This window comes from Taudactylus pleione, unplaced genomic scaffold, assembly GCF_031769625.1.
Source record: "Taudactylus pleione unplaced genomic scaffold, aTauple2 ptg001012l, whole genome shotgun sequence".
NCBI classification, from domain to species: domain Eukaryota; kingdom Metazoa; phylum Chordata; class Amphibia; order Anura; family Myobatrachidae; genus Taudactylus; species Taudactylus pleione.
The window spans coordinates 667,765-684,434 of record NW_028285413.1 but is presented as its reverse complement, the minus strand read 5'-3'; the positions used below and the strand labels follow the sequence as shown (position 1 = coordinate 684,434).

Below are 16,670 nucleotides of genomic sequence, written 5' to 3'. Positions count from 1 at the left end.
CTATTATATACCTTTGCACTATCACCATAAATATACAGCAATTACGTTAGGCCTTAGGCCAGAGGTTCCCAAACGCAGTTCTCAAGGCTCCCCAACAGTTCAGGTGTTAGAGATATCCATTGGTTAAGCACAGGTGGTTATATCACATTGACTTTGGTACTAATTATATCACCTGTCCTCAGCCATGGAGCCTTGAGGACCATGATTGGGAACCTCTGCCTTAGGCACAATACCTGGGCTGTTGTACATCTCCAACCATTGTCACAACTTGGAAACCCAATAACATCCAATGGAACCCAGTTGTACTAATTATTAGCTATGGAGTTGAGGTGGGGGCTGGGTGTCTATTAAAGTGATTTTTATTATGTGATTTTTAAAACCTCCATCAATCAGGCACATTTTTAAACACATCACATTATGTATTTAATTAATCTGTGGTTTGCCATACACTGCAAACGATGGGTCTGATTCAAGATCCCAATGTGTTACTCATGCACATACGCAGAAGTCAGTACAGGGGGCACTGTTTCACCACGTCGCCCTCAGCGGGGTCATGGACTACCCTGTCCTCTCCTCCCACCCGAACATGAGCTACTTTGGCTGCCCAGGTGAGTAGTCTATGTCTCAGTGGGAGGGGGGAGACAGTTTAGTCCATGACTTGATGGTGGGGGTAGTGCTTAATTGGAACCCACTGTGTCGACATCTTTGCACGCCTAGGCTTTATAGGCCCGCGTCTGAGAAGCACTGTTCATGCGTCCATTGGGCATGGAGATCAATGCAGTTCCGGCAGCCATTTCTGGGTGGTGGCAGTAGGGGGCGCTGGACAAGTCGGTGTGTTGGTGTCAGGGACTGCCTTGGAAGACGCAGCTTCACTGACACTGGCAGATAAACTGTAGGTACTCGGAAACCCCCCCTGCGTGCGCGGGTGGTAGGGTTGCTCAGAAGTCTGCTGGTGGAGCCGATGTCCGCTCATTGGTATTCTGCATGACATAAACATTTGACGTTACAGTAGTCTGGATTGCAGATCCCAGTTTTCCTGCCAGTGATGGTGTAAGACAGCATCGGGCATGAATAAGAACAGTCTGGGGTTATTGCGAAGATTCCGCAATACTCGCAGATTATGGGGTTTATTTACTGAGCCTTAGAGTCGTATTAAATTTGAGCGGACCCGCAATAATTTTTCGCCTCCCAGGACTTTTCGCCTACATCGCGTGTTTTGCAGGCGGAAAAGTATCGCACGCATGTCAGCGTATCCCCGTATTCAATTTGAAAGTAGGCGAAAACGGGACCCGGCGAAACTTAAACAAGCGGAAAGTACTGACAGATTTGGGGAAATCAGCCTGACAGCCCCCAAAAGATGCTCTGACATGGGGGTTACCTATGGTACCCCCCGATTTGGCTTACTGAATGTATTTGGTGTTTTTAAACGGGCTCAATAGCTGCTAAATAGCGTTTTTCTATACGTGGTGCAGAACAGTATTCAGGAGGTTTTTTTGCAGAAAATAACTTATCCCAGCAAATTTGGGGTACGTGAAAATGGGGGTCACCATATTTTAAAGTTGCTAAAGTTAAGTTTAAAAAATCGTGAAAAATTCACCTGCCGCAACCCCCTGCAATGGAAAAAACACCTGGGGCGTACTTGGGGTCCCCCCTAGAGTCAAGTTTGCTAGTTTTTACCTTTGTCCCCCAACATTTTTTTTTTCACCCCCAAATTCAAAGTGATTTTTTGGGGTGTCCTTAAGTGTTTTTTTTTTTTTGACACAGTTTACCTTTGGGGCACTGTCTGAAGGCTGCATGGGGGTTCCCACAATGTTGCACCCCAAAACCCCAATTAGGCGGAAAGTCTTTCAAATTGAATACGGCGATACTTTTCCGCCTGGCGAAATGACGTCATCGATGAAAAGTTTCCGCCAAAAACACGCAAAAACGGCTTTTCGCATCAAATAGAATACGGGCCAATGGAGATAAAGTACCAGCCAACCAGCACCTAACTGTCATTTTTCAAACACAGCCTGTGACATGGCAGTTAGGAGCTGATTTGCTGGGACTTTATCTCCACCCAAGTACATCGACCCCTCAGTCTGACATGACCATTCTGCAACAGAAGCCATCACTGAGCATCTGTATTATAATGTACCCTACTGATATCAGTGCCACATTGCTTCCTCTGAGTGATGATAACACACGTCCAGGGCATTAAATAACAGCCAGTATGAGATAGACGCCAACTCAACTAATGATCTATAGGATTCATTTATCACAAGGTCATCATATAAAAAGTGCCAATTAAAAATTATCCAACTTTATTAACAGCAAAGCAAACATTCTAGCTGCCCTTTATAATGTGTGTTTTAGCCACAATTATTCTGTATTTGATACAGTTCCTAACAATGATGCCAGGATTCCAGCATGTCAGGGCTACAATGTTGCCAAAAGTAATAAAAATGACAACTACTGTATTATCAACTAAGTATTCAGCGGAAACAAAAGGGGAAATAAATAGGGTTAATCCATAAGAAAATGACTTAAGATTTATATAAGTATTATATGGAATATTTGACTGTTTCTATAGTTATAGGAAGCTGCTAAATGATCATGTACGGAACATTTTAAGCTGTAGTACATTGAGTACTAGTGAGTGTTATTACTGTAGTCACTGACCTATAAATACACAACACATGTATATATACTGGAGCTTGTAATACTGAATGTTATAGCAGTTATTCAGTGGTGTGCGGTGAGGTGAGGCAGAGCCTTTCCTGTCATACGTTACAATATTGCAGAGTTTTCACTACAAAAATGATTAAAAAAGATGAAAAAATATTATAAATATCTTCTTTGTATTATTATAATAATTTTTATAGGCAAAACTCTGGACTAAAAAGTATATGGCAGGTGAGGCGTTGCCTCCCCTATCACTGCCTCCTCCACCACTGCCTCCCCCGTCACTGCATCCCCCTGTCACTGCATCCCCCTGTCACTGCATCCCCCTGTCACTACCTCCCCCTGTCACTGCCTCCCCTGTCACTGCCTCCCCCTGTCACTGCCTCCCCCTGTCACTGCATCCCCCTGTCACTGCATCCCCCTGTCACTGCATCCCCCTGTCACTGCCTCCCCCTGTCACTGCCTCCCCCTGTCACTGCCTCCCCCTGTCACTGCATACCCCTGTCACTGCATACCCCTGTCACTGCATACCCCTGTCACTACCACCCGGGTCACTGCCTCCTCTACCACTGCTTCCCCTACCACAGCCTCTCAGGTCACAGCCTCCCCCGTCACAGCCTCCCCATCACAGCCTCCTCTACCACTGCCTCCTCTACCACTGCCTCCTCTACCACTGCTTCCCCTGTTACTGCCTCCCCCCATCACTCCCCTGTCACTGCCTCCCCCCGTCACTGCCTCCCCCCATCACAGCCTCCCACCATCACAGCCTCCCCCATCACTGCCTCCTCTACCACTGCCTCCTCTACCACTGCCTCCCCCCATCACTCCCGTCACTGCCTCCCCCCGTCACTGCCTCCCCCCAGTCACAGCCTCCCCCCGTCACAGCATCCCCCCGTCACAGCATCCCCCCGTCACAGCCTCCCCCATCACAGCCTCCCCCCGTCACAGCCTCCCCCATCACAGCCTCCCCCATCACAGCCTCCCCCATCACAGCCTCCTCTACCACTGCGTTCTCTACCACTGCGTCCTCTACCACTGCCTCCACCCGTCACTCCCCTGTCACTGCCTCCCCCGTCACAGCCTCCCACGTCACAGCCTCCTCCATCACTGCCTCCCCCATCACTGCCTCCCCCTGTCACTGCCTCCCCCGTCACTGCCTCCCCCGTCACTGCCTCCCCCATCACTGCCTCCCCAGCCATTTACCTCACCGCACGTCACTGCCAGTGCCTCTCCAGCCACTTTCACACGTCACTGCCAGTGCCTCCCCAGCCATTTACCTCATCGCACGTCACTGCAGTTATTAGGTACAGTATGCTGCGCTGTAACGTTATTAGATACAGTATGCTGCACTGTACCGTTATTAGATACAGTATGCTGTGCTGTAAAGTTATTAGATACAGTATGCTGCACTGTAACGTTATTAGATACAGTATGCTGCAATTTAACGTTATTACAGTATGCTGCTCTGTAAAGTTATTAGATACAGTATGCTGCACTATAAAGTTATAATATACAGTATGCTGCACTGTAAGGTTATTAGATACAGTATGCTGCTCTGTAAAGTTATTAGATACAGTATGCTGCACTATAAAGTTATAAGATACAGTATGCTGCACTGTAAGGTTATTAGATACAGTATGCTGCGCTGTACAGTTATTAGGTACAGTATGTTGCACTGTAAAGTTATTAGATACAGTAAGCTGCACTGTAACATTATTAGATACAGTAAGCTGCAATGTAACGTTATTAGGTACAGTATGCTGCACTGTAACGTTATTAGATACAGTATGTTGCACTGTAAAGTTATTAGGTACAGTATGCTGCACTGTAACGTTATTAGATACAGTATGTTGCACTGTAAAGTTATTAGATACAGTATGATGCAATTTAACGTTATTACAGTATGCTGCTCTGTAAAGTTATTAGATACAGTATGCTGCACTGTAAAGTTATTAGATACAGTATGCTACACTGTAAAGTTATTAGATACAGTAAGCTGCACTGTAACGTTATTAGATACAGTAAGCTGCACTGTAACATTATTAGGTACAGTATGCTGCACTGTAACATTATTAGGTACAGTATGCTGCACTGTAACATTATTAGGTACAGTATGCTGCGCTGTAAAGTTATTAGATACAGTATGCTGCAATTTAACGTTATTACAGTATGCTGCTCTGTAAAGTTATTAGATACAGTATGCTGCACTGTAAAGTTATTAGATACAGTATGCTACACTGTAAAGTTATTAGATACAGTAAGCTGCACTGTAACGTTATTAGATACAGTAAGCTGCACTGTAACGTTATTAGATACAGTATGCTGCAGTGTAACGTTATTAGGTACAGTATGCTGCGCTGTAACGTTATTAGATACAGTATGCTGCACTGTAAGGTTATTAGATACAGTATGCTGCGCTGTAAAGTTATTAGATACAGTATGCTGCACTGTAAAGTTATTAGGTACAGTAAGCTGCAATGTAACGTTATTAGATACAGTATGCTGCACTGTAACGTTATTAGATACAGTAAGCTGCACTGTAACGTTATTAGATACAGTATGCTACACTGTAACGTTATTAGATACAGTATGCTGCAGTGTAACGTTATTAGGTACAGTATGCTGCGCTGTAACGTTATTAGATACAGTATGCTGCACTGTAAGGATATTAGATACAGTATGCTGCACTGTAACATTATTAGGTACAGTATGCTGCAATGTAACGTTATTAGATACAGTATGCTGCGCTGTAAAGTTATTAGATACAGTATGCTGCACTGTAACGTTATTAGGTACAGTAAGCTGCAATGTAAAGTTATTAGGTACAGTATGCTGCACTGTAACATTATTAGATACAGTAAGCTGCACTGTAACATTATTAGATACAGTAAGCTGCAATGTAACGTTATTAGATACAGTATGCTGCAATTTAACGTTATTACAGTATGCTGCTCTGTAAAGTTATTAGATACAGTATGCTGCACTGTAAAGTTATTAGATACAGTATGCTACACTGTAAAGTTATTAGATACAGTAAGCTGCACTGTAACGTTATTAGATACAGTAAGCTGCACTGCAACATTAGATACAGTATGCTGCAGTGTAACGTTATTAGGTACAGTATGCTGCACTGTAAGGTTATTAGATACAGTATGCTGCACTGTAAAGTTATTAGATACAGTATGCTGCACTGTAAAGTTATTAGGTACAGTAAGCTGCAATGTAACGTTACTAGATACAGTATGCTGCACTGTAACGTTATTAGATACAGTATGCTGCACTGTAACGTTATTAGATACAGTATGCTACACTGTAACGTTATTAGATACAGTATGCTGCAGTGTAACGTTATTAGGTACAGTATGCTGCGCTGTAACGTTATTAGATACAGTATGCTGCACTGTAAGGTTATTAGATACAGTATGCTGCACTGTAACATTATTAGGTACAGTATGCTGCAATGTAATGTTATTAGGTACAGTATGCTGCGCTGTAACGTTATTAGATACAGTATGCTGCGCTGTAAAGTTATTAGATACAGTATGCTGCGCTGTAACGTTATTAGGTACAGTAAGCTGCAATGTAAAGTTATTAGGTACAGTATGCTGCACTGTAACGTTATTAGATACAGTAAGATGCACTGTAACATTATTAGATACAGTAAGCTGCAATGTAACGTTATTAGGTACAGTATGCTGCAATGTAAAGTTACTAGATACAGTAAGCTGCAATGTAATGTTGTTAGGTACAGTATTCTGCACTGTAACGTTATTACATACAGTATGCTGCACTGTAACGTTATTAGATACAGTATGCTGCAATGTAACGTTATTAGATACAGTATGCTGCACTGTAACGTTATTAGATACAGTATGCTGCAATGTAACGTTATTAGATACAGTATGCTGCACTGTAACGTTATTAGATACAGTATGCTGCAATGTAACGTTATGAGATACAGTATGCTGCACTGTAAAGTTATTAGATACAGTATGCTGCACTGTAACATTATTAGGTACAGTATGCTGCACTGTAAAGTTATTAGATACAGTATGCTGCACTGTAACGTTATTAGATACAGTATGCTGCACTGTAACGTTATAAGATACAGTATGCTGCACTGTAAAGTTATTAGATACAGTATGCTGCACTGTAACATTATTAGGTACAGTATGCTGCACTGTAAAGTTATTAGATACAGTATGCTGCACTGTAAAGTTATTAGATACAGTATGCTGCACTGTAACGTTATTAGATACAGTATGCTGCACTGTAACGTTATAAGATACAGTATGCTGCACTGTAAAGTTATTAGATACAGTATGCTGCACTGTAACATTATTAGGTAGAGTATGCTGCACTGTAAAGTTATTAGATACAGTATGCTGCACTGTAAAGATATTAGGTATAGTATGCTTCACTGTAACATTATTAGATACAGTATGCTGCACTGTAAAGTTATTAGATACAGTAAGCTACAATGTAACGTTATTAGATACAGTATGCTGCAATGTAACGTTATAAGATACAGTATGCTGCACTGTAACATTATTAGATACAGTATGCTGCACTGTAACGTTATAAGATACAGTATGTTGCACTGTAACGTTATAAGATACAGTATGCTGCACTGTAACGTTATTAGGTACAGTAAGCTGCAATGTAACGTTATTAGATACAGTATGCTGCACTGTAACATTATTAGATACAGTATACTGCAATGTAACATTATTAGATACAGTATGCTGCACTGTAACGTTATTAGATACAGTATGCTGCACTGTAACGTTATTAGATACAGTATGCTGCACTGTAAAGTTATTAGATACAGTATGCTGCACTGTAACGTTATTAGGTACAGTAAGCTGCAATGTAACATCTTAAGATACAGTATGCTGCAATGTAACGTTATTAGGTACAGTATGCTGCAATGTAACGTTATTAGGTACAGTATGCTGCACTGTAACATTATTAGGTACAGTAAGCTGCAATGTAATGTTATTAGATACAGTATGCTGCACTGTAACATTATTAGGTACAGTAAGCTGCACTGTAACATTATTAGATACAGTATGCTGCACTGTAAAGATATTAGGTATAGTATGCTTCACTGTAACATTATTAGATACAGTATGCTGCACTGTAAAGTTATTAGATACAGTATGCTGCAATGTAACATTATTAGGTACAGTATGCTGCACTGTAACGTTATTAGATACAGTATGCTGCAATGTAACGTTATTAGGTACAGTATGCTGCACTGTAACATTATTAGATACAGTATGCTGCACTGTAACGTTAAAAGATACAGTATGTTGCACTGTAACGTTATAAGATACAGTATGCTGCACTGTAACGTTATTAGGTACAGTAAGCTGCAATGTAACGTTATTAGATACAGTATGCTGCAATGTAACGTTATTAGGTACAGTATGCTGCACTGTAACGTTATTAGGTACAGTATGCTGCACTGTAACATTATTAGATACAGTATGTTGCACTGTAACATTAGATACAGTATGCTGCACTGTAACGTTATAAGATACAGTATGTTGCACTGTAACGTTATAAGATACAGTATGCTGCACTGTAACGTTATTAGGTACAGTAAGCTGCAATGTAACGTTATTAGATACAGTATGCTGCAATGTAACGTTATTAGGTACAGTATGCTGCACTGTAACATTATTAGATACAGTATGCTGCACTGTAACATTATTAGGTACAGTATGCTGCACTGTAAAGTTATTAGATACAGTATGCTGCTCTGTAAAGTTATTAGATACAGTATGCTGCACTATAAAGTTATAAGATACAGTATGCTGCACTGTAAGGTTATTAGATACAGTATGCTGCGCTGTACAGTTATTAGGTACAGTATGTTGCACTGTAAAGTTATTAGATACAGTAAGCTGCACTGTAACATTATTAGATACAGTAAGCTGCAATGTAACGTTATTAGGTACAGTATGCTGCACTGTAACGTTATTAGATACAGTATGTTGCACTGTAAAGTTATTAGGTACAGTATGCTGCACTGTAACGTTATTAGATACAGTATGTTGCACTGTAAAGTTATTAGATACAGTATGATGCAATTTAACGTTATTACAGTATGCTGCTCTGTAAAGTTATTAGATACAGTATGCTGCACTGTAAAGTTATTAGATACAGTATGCTACACTGTAAAGTTATTAGATACAGTAAGCTGCACTGTAACGTTATTAGATACAGTAAGCTGCACTGTAACATTATTAGGTACAGTATGCTGCACTGTAACATTATTAGGTACAGTATGCTGCACTGTAACATTATTAGGTACAGTATGCTGCGCTGTAAAGTTATTAGATACAGTATGCTGCAATTTAACGTTATTACAGTATGCTGCTCTGTAAAGTTATTAGATACAGTATGCTGCACTGTAAAGTTATTAGATACAGTATGCTACACTGTAAAGTTATTAGATACAGTAAGCTGCACTGTAACGTTATTAGATACAGTAAGCTGCACTGTAACGTTATTAGATACAGTATGCTGCAGTGTAACGTTATTAGGTACAGTATGCTGCGCTGTAACGTTATTAGATACAGTATGCTGCACTGTAAGGTTATTAGATACAGTATGCTGCGCTGTAAAGTTATTAGATACAGTATGCTGCACTGTAAAGTTATTAGGTACAGTAAGCTGCAATGTAACGTTATTAGATACAGTATGCTGCACTGTAACGTTATTAGATACAGTAAGCTGCACTGTAACGTTATTAGATACAGTATGCTACACTGTAACGTTATTAGATACAGTATGCTGCAGTGTAACGTTATTAGGTACAGTATGCTGCGCTGTAACGTTATTAGATACAGTATGCTGCACTGTAAGGATATTAGATACAGTATGCTGCACTGTAACATTATTAGGTACAGTATGCTGCAATGTAACGTTATTAGATACAGTATGCTGCGCTGTAAAGTTATTAGATACAGTATGCTGCACTGTAACGTTATTAGGTACAGTAAGCTGCAATGTAAAGTTATTAGGTACAGTATGCTGCACTGTAACATTATTAGATACAGTAAGCTGCACTGTAACATTATTAGATACAGTAAGCTGCAATGTAACGTTATTAGATACAGTATGCTGCAATTTAACGTTATTACAGTATGCTGCTCTGTAAAGTTATTAGATACAGTATGCTGCACTGTAAAGTTATTAGATACAGTATGCTACACTGTAAAGTTATTAGATACAGTAAGCTGCACTGTAACGTTATTAGATACAGTAAGCTGCACTGCAACATTAGATACAGTATGCTGCAGTGTAACGTTATTAGGTACAGTATGCTGCACTGTAAGGTTATTAGATACAGTATGCTGCACTGTAAAGTTATTAGATACAGTATGCTGCACTGTAAAGTTATTAGGTACAGTAAGCTGCAATGTAACGTTACTAGATACAGTATGCTGCACTGTAACGTTATTAGATACAGTATGCTGCACTGTAACGTTATTAGATACAGTATGCTACACTGTAACGTTATTAGATACAGTATGCTGCAGTGTAACGTTATTAGGTACAGTATGCTGCGCTGTAACGTTATTAGATACAGTATGCTGCACTGTAAGGTTATTAGATACAGTATGCTGCACTGTAACATTATTAGGTACAGTATGCTGCAATGTAATGTTATTAGGTACAGTATGCTGCGCTGTAACGTTATTAGATACAGTATGCTGCGCTGTAAAGTTATTAGATACAGTATGCTGCGCTGTAACGTTATTAGGTACAGTAAGCTGCAATGTAAAGTTATTAGGTACAGTATGCTGCACTGTAACGTTATTAGATACAGTAAGATGCACTGTAACATTATTAGATACAGTAAGCTGCAATGTAACGTTATTAGGTACAGTATGCTGCAATGTAAAGTTACTAGATACAGTAAGCTGCAATGTAATGTTGTTAGGTACAGTATTCTGCACTGTAACGTTATTACATACAGTATGCTGCACTGTAACGTTATTAGATACAGTATGCTGCAATGTAACGTTATTAGATACAGTATGCTGCACTGTAACGTTATTAGATACAGTATGCTGCAATGTAACGTTATTAGATACAGTATGCTGCACTGTAACGTTATTAGATACAGTATGCTGCAATGTAACGTTATGAGATACAGTATGCTGCACTGTAAAGTTATTAGATACAGTATGCTGCACTGTAACATTATTAGGTACAGTATGCTGCACTGTAAAGTTATTAGATACAGTATGCTGCACTGTAACGTTATTAGATACAGTATGCTGCACTGTAACGTTATAAGATACAGTATGCTGCACTGTAAAGTTATTAGATACAGTATGCTGCACTGTAACATTATTAGGTACAGTATGCTGCACTGTAAAGTTATTAGATACAGTATGCTGCACTGTAAAGTTATTAGATACAGTATGCTGCACTGTAACGTTATTAGATACAGTATGCTGCACTGTAACGTTATAAGATACAGTATGCTGCACTGTAAAGTTATTAGATACAGTATGCTGCACTGTAACATTATTAGGTAGAGTATGCTGCACTGTAAAGTTATTAGATACAGTATGCTGCACTGTAAAGATATTAGGTATAGTATGCTTCACTGTAACATTATTAGATACAGTATGCTGCACTGTAAAGTTATTAGATACAGTAAGCTACAATGTAACGTTATTAGATACAGTATGCTGCAATGTAACGTTATAAGATACAGTATGCTGCACTGTAACATTATTAGATACAGTATGCTGCACTGTAACGTTATAAGATACAGTATGTTGCACTGTAACGTTATAAGATACAGTATGCTGCACTGTAACGTTATTAGGTACAGTAAGCTGCAATGTAACGTTATTAGATACAGTATGCTGCACTGTAACATTATTAGATACAGTATACTGCAATGTAACATTATTAGATACAGTATGCTGCACTGTAACGTTATTAGATACAGTATGCTGCACTGTAACGTTATTAGATACAGTATGCTGCACTGTAAAGTTATTAGATACAGTATGCTGCACTGTAACGTTATTAGGTACAGTAAGCTGCAATGTAACATCTTAAGATACAGTATGCTGCAATGTAACGTTATTAGGTACAGTATGCTGCAATGTAACGTTATTAGGTACAGTATGCTGCACTGTAACATTATTAGGTACAGTAAGCTGCAATGTAATGTTATTAGATACAGTATGCTGCACTGTAACATTATTAGGTACAGTAAGCTGCACTGTAACATTATTAGATACAGTATGCTGCACTGTAAAGATATTAGGTATAGTATGCTTCACTGTAACATTATTAGATACAGTATGCTGCACTGTAAAGTTATTAGATACAGTATGCTGCAATGTAACATTATTAGGTACAGTATGCTGCACTGTAACGTTATTAGATACAGTATGCTGCAATGTAACGTTATTAGGTACAGTATGCTGCACTGTAACATTATTAGATACAGTATGCTGCACTGTAACGTTAAAAGATACAGTATGTTGCACTGTAACGTTATAAGATACAGTATGCTGCACTGTAACGTTATTAGGTACAGTAAGCTGCAATGTAACGTTATTAGATACAGTATGCTGCAATGTAACGTTATTAGGTACAGTATGCTGCACTGTAACGTTATTAGGTACAGTATGCTGCACTGTAACATTATTAGATACAGTATGTTGCACTGTAACATTAGATACAGTATGCTGCACTGTAACGTTATAAGATACAGTATGTTGCACTGTAACGTTATAAGATACAGTATGCTGCACTGTAACGTTATTAGGTACAGTAAGCTGCAATGTAACGTTATTAGATACAGTATGCTGCAATGTAACGTTATTAGGTACAGTATGCTGCACTGTAACATTATTAGATACAGTATGCTGCACTGTAACATTATTAGGTACAGTATGCTGCACTGTAAAGTTATTAGATACAGTATGCTGCACTGTAACGTTATTAGATACAGTATGCTGCACTGTAAAGTTATTAGATACAGTATGCTGCACTGTAACGTTATTAGATACAGTATGCTGCACTGTAAAGTTATTAGATACAGTATGCTGCACTGTAACGTTATTAGGTACAGTAAGCTGCAATGTAACATCTTAAGATACAGTATGCTGCAATGTAACGTTATTAGGTACAGTATGCTGCAATGTAACGTTATTAGGTACAGTATGCTGCACTGTAACATTATTAGGTACAGTAAGCTGCAATGTAATGTTATTAGATACAGTATGCTGCACTGTAACATTATTAGGTACAGTAAGCTGCACTGTAACATTATTAGATACAGTATGCTGCACTGTAAAGATATTAGGTATAGTATGCTTCACTGTAACATTATTAGATACAGTATGCTGCACTGTAAAGTTATTAGATACAGTATGCTGCAATGTAACATTATTAGGTACAGTATGCTGCACTGTAACGTTATTAAATACAGTATGCTGCGCTGTAACGTTATTAGGTAGAGTAAGCTGCAATGTAACGTTATTAGATACAGTATGCTGCAATGTAACGTTATTAGATACAGTATGCTGCACTGTAACATTATTAGATACAGTAAGCTGCAATGTAATGTTATTAGATACAGTATGCTGCAATGTAACGTTATTAGATACAGTATGCTGCACTGTAACATTATTAGATACAGTAAGCTGCAATGTAACGTTATTAGATACAGTATGCTGCAATGTAACGTTATTAGATACAGTATGCTGCACTGTAACATTATTAGATACAGTATGCTGCACTGTAACGTTATAAGATACAGTATGTTGCACTGTAACATTATAAGATACAGTATGCTGCACTGTAACATTAGGTACAGTAAGCTGCAATGTAACGTTATTAGATACAGTATGCTGCAATGTAACGTTATTAGGTACAGTATGCTGCACTGTAACATTATTAGATACAGTATGCTGCACTGTAATATTATTAGATACAGTATGCTGCACTGTAACATTATTAGATACAGTATGCTGCACTGTAACGTTATAAGATACAGTATGTTGCACTGTAACGTTATAAGATACAGTATGCTGCACTGTAACGTTATTAGGTACAGTAAGCTGCAATGTAACGTTATTAGATACAGTATGCTGCAATGTAACGTTATTAGATACAGTATGCTGCACTGTAACATTATTAGATACAGTATGTTGCACTGTAACATTAGATACAGTATGCTGCACTGTAACGTTATAAGATACAGTATGTTGCACTGTAAAGTTATTAGATACAGTATGCTGCACTGTAAAGTTATTAGATACAGTATGCTGCAATGTAACATTATTAGATACAGTATGCTGCAATGTAACGTTATTACAGTATGCTGCAATGTAACGTTAATAGATACAGTATGCTGCAATGTAACGTTATTAGATACAGTATGCTGCACTGTAAAGTGGTGCCTACCAGTACGTTGTTTTCCCATTGCTTGTACAGACACAATTATTCATTCAGCAAACAGTAATGCCATTGCTCAGTGAGATCATTACTGTACTGGGAGCAATAGAAGTGTTTACATCGCTCACTTCCGCAAGTTAGGTTTAGCAGTAAGCAACCCTTATATAAGTTTATAAAAGGGTTAGTTTTAGGGTTACGGGGCGGAACATCTTCTGCAACCAACTCACACCGTGCAAAAACCTCTGTCGCTGGCGTGACGCATCTTACCCTGATAATGAGTTATCGCCACCAGTACTTATTGTACACTGTCATTGAATGTCGCTGTATAAGGTAAGAACCTTTTTTTTTTTTTTTTGGCTGAGGCGTGTTTAATAAAATAATAAAGTGATGTTTCACACAAATTACAATCAATCTAAATAACTAATTGTTGCTGGATGCTGCGCCTGCAGATTCTAGTAACAGAAGGGGAGTAGATTTAATCAAACAGAGGAAGTTCATAATTGTCTACAACCAAGATTGGCACAAGTGCAAAGTCCAGGCTTAAAGCTTAATCATATCTCTTAGGTGTGTGGAGAGAGAATAAATGAAATTAGAAGAATAAGAGAATAATTATTGTTGACATGACAATTTCTGCAGAGTTCTGCTCCGTGAAAAGCATTACGTGTGTTAAATAACCCTCATTTCGTTCGGTTCCTTCTAAAGCCAAGTTTTTTAATTACAGTTGGTTATGTTGTTCCCTCTATAATTAATGGTTATGACAGCCGTACATCGCCAGCCAATACTCAGCAAATGACAAGATTTAATACAATACCGTGACACTTATTCTGTGTTTAGGGGTCTATTCAGCAATGATTTGTTTCCCCCAAAAAATTTGGAAACTATAATTTCCGCAAAATCCCCTATTCAGCAATGGGTTAATAGAGAAGATAACGCAATTGTCTTCTCCATTAATTCCCATCTCGCACTGTAGGGATCAGCCATTGATCTCTACAGTGATTTAATGCTTTTTGCTATTCAGTAAAGCAAAAAGCGATAAATTACTCCAAAAATATTTACTTTATATAATGCCATTTCAGAATGGCGTTATATGCAGAAAATACATTAAATTTCCTGAAAACTGCAGAGGGAAATATTCCCATAAATCCCTGTAGGATCTTGAAACTCCGCCCAGTCTCCTCCCTGCTGGGCGGTGACTGCAGAGGGTAAGTACATCTGCATCCTGTCAAAACTGCCTACATTGAGTGACATGTGTGCACAGGATTTATATTAGTCTGTATACATGTGTATATTTATGTGCTTTTATATTTAAAATGTATATTTCAATTTTAAATATAAATAGCACATAAATATAAATGTATACAGACTAATACTGTGTACACATGTCAGTCAATTTAGGTAATTTTGACAGGCTCTAGTGACTTACCCGTCGGCGGTCACCGCAAAGCAGGTACGAAGACTGTTCGGAAGCGCAGAAGCAGAAACAGAAGGTATTGTTTTCAGAATCCCGAATACAATGCCTCTTGCAACATTGCAGGGACAGCGTGGTAGCGCAATCGCTGTCCCTGCGGTAAAAATTGCTGAATAGCGCACATAAAATGTAACAATTAGTGTAAATAGCACATGTCCTGTAACACATAGCAACCACTGAGTGATTTGCATTACATAGCGTAACTCATGTGACTAATGAAAGTCACAGTAACTTGCTATAAATTACAGCCTGAGATTTACAGATTAGCGTCCTGCTGACCATTATGGAAGTGCAAACATAACGGTTAAATACATATAAAGCAGCTAAAATGTAATACAAGCAACGACAGCCGTACATCTTATCCGTATACTAACGCAAACTGACACAGTGACAATAATTATGTGCTGTGGACACAAATTACATATGTACTGTAATTACGGAGTGGTTTGTGCAATAGGCCTTCCTATGGGGGAAGGTTGTGGTGCACCTGCAAATGGGTGATGCTGTAATAAGCCTGCAAATGGGTGACGGTGTAATAAGCCTGCAAATGGGTGACGCTGTAATAAGCCTGCAAATGGGTGACGCTGTAATAAGCCTGCAAATGGGTGACGCTGTAATAAGCCTGCAAATGGGTGACGCTGTAATAAGCCTGCAAATGGGTGACGCTGTAATAAGCCTGCAAATGGGTGACGCTGTAATAAGCCTGCAAATGGGTGACACTGTAATAAGCCCGCAAATGGGTGACGCTGTAATAAGCGCGCAAATGGGTGACGCTGTAATAAACCTGTAAATGGGTGATGCTGTAATAAACCTGCAAATGGGTGACGCTGTAATAAGCCCGCAAATGGGTGACGCTGTAATAAGCCCGCAAATGGGTGACGCTGTAATAAGCCTGCAAATGGGTGACGCTGTAATAAGCCCGCAAATGGGTGACGCTGTAATAAGCCCGCAAATGGGTGACGCTGTAATAAGCCTGCAAATGGGTGACGCTGTAATAAGCCTGCAAATGGGTGACGCTGTAATAAGCCTGCAAATGGGTGACGCTGTAATAAGCCTGCAAATGGGTGACGCTGTAATAAGCCTGCAAATG

The 16,670-nt window shown here is 39.1% G+C and overlaps 2 protein-coding genes across 2 annotated transcripts in view; both read right to left on the bottom strand.

Annotated features, from left to right (window-relative positions):
• Positions 1-16,670, bottom strand: part of LOC148454303 (usherin-like) — a gene marked incomplete at both ends in the record, with an annotated part of 948,215 nt that overhangs the window by 310,522 nt on the left and 621,023 nt on the right. The window lies entirely within an intron of this gene.
• LOC148454304 (uncharacterized) lies at positions 939-15,862 on the bottom strand. Its single transcript, XM_088461073.1, has 9 exons — positions 15,841-15,862; positions 8,133-8,191; positions 7,734-7,811; positions 7,404-7,451; positions 6,288-6,359; positions 5,844-5,921; positions 5,353-5,490; positions 4,981-5,058; positions 939-980 (listed from the first exon to the last, which is right to left on the bottom strand). Exons 1-9 carry the CDS (start codon positions 15,860-15,862, stop codon positions 939-941), a joined length of 615 nt encoding a protein of 204 aa, XP_088317199.1.

Coding starts and splice junctions, on each gene's coding strand:
- LOC148454304 (XM_088461073.1), bottom strand. CDS start 15,862: ATGGTCAGCAGGACGCTAATCT. Junction 7,812..8,132: donor TATCTAATAATGTTACAGTG/CAGCATACTGTA, acceptor GTATCTAATAAC/TTTACAGTGCAGCATACTGT. Junction 7,452..7,733: donor TCTTTACAGTGCAGCATACT/GTATCTAATAAT, acceptor GTATCTAATAAC/GTTACAGTGCAGCATACTGT.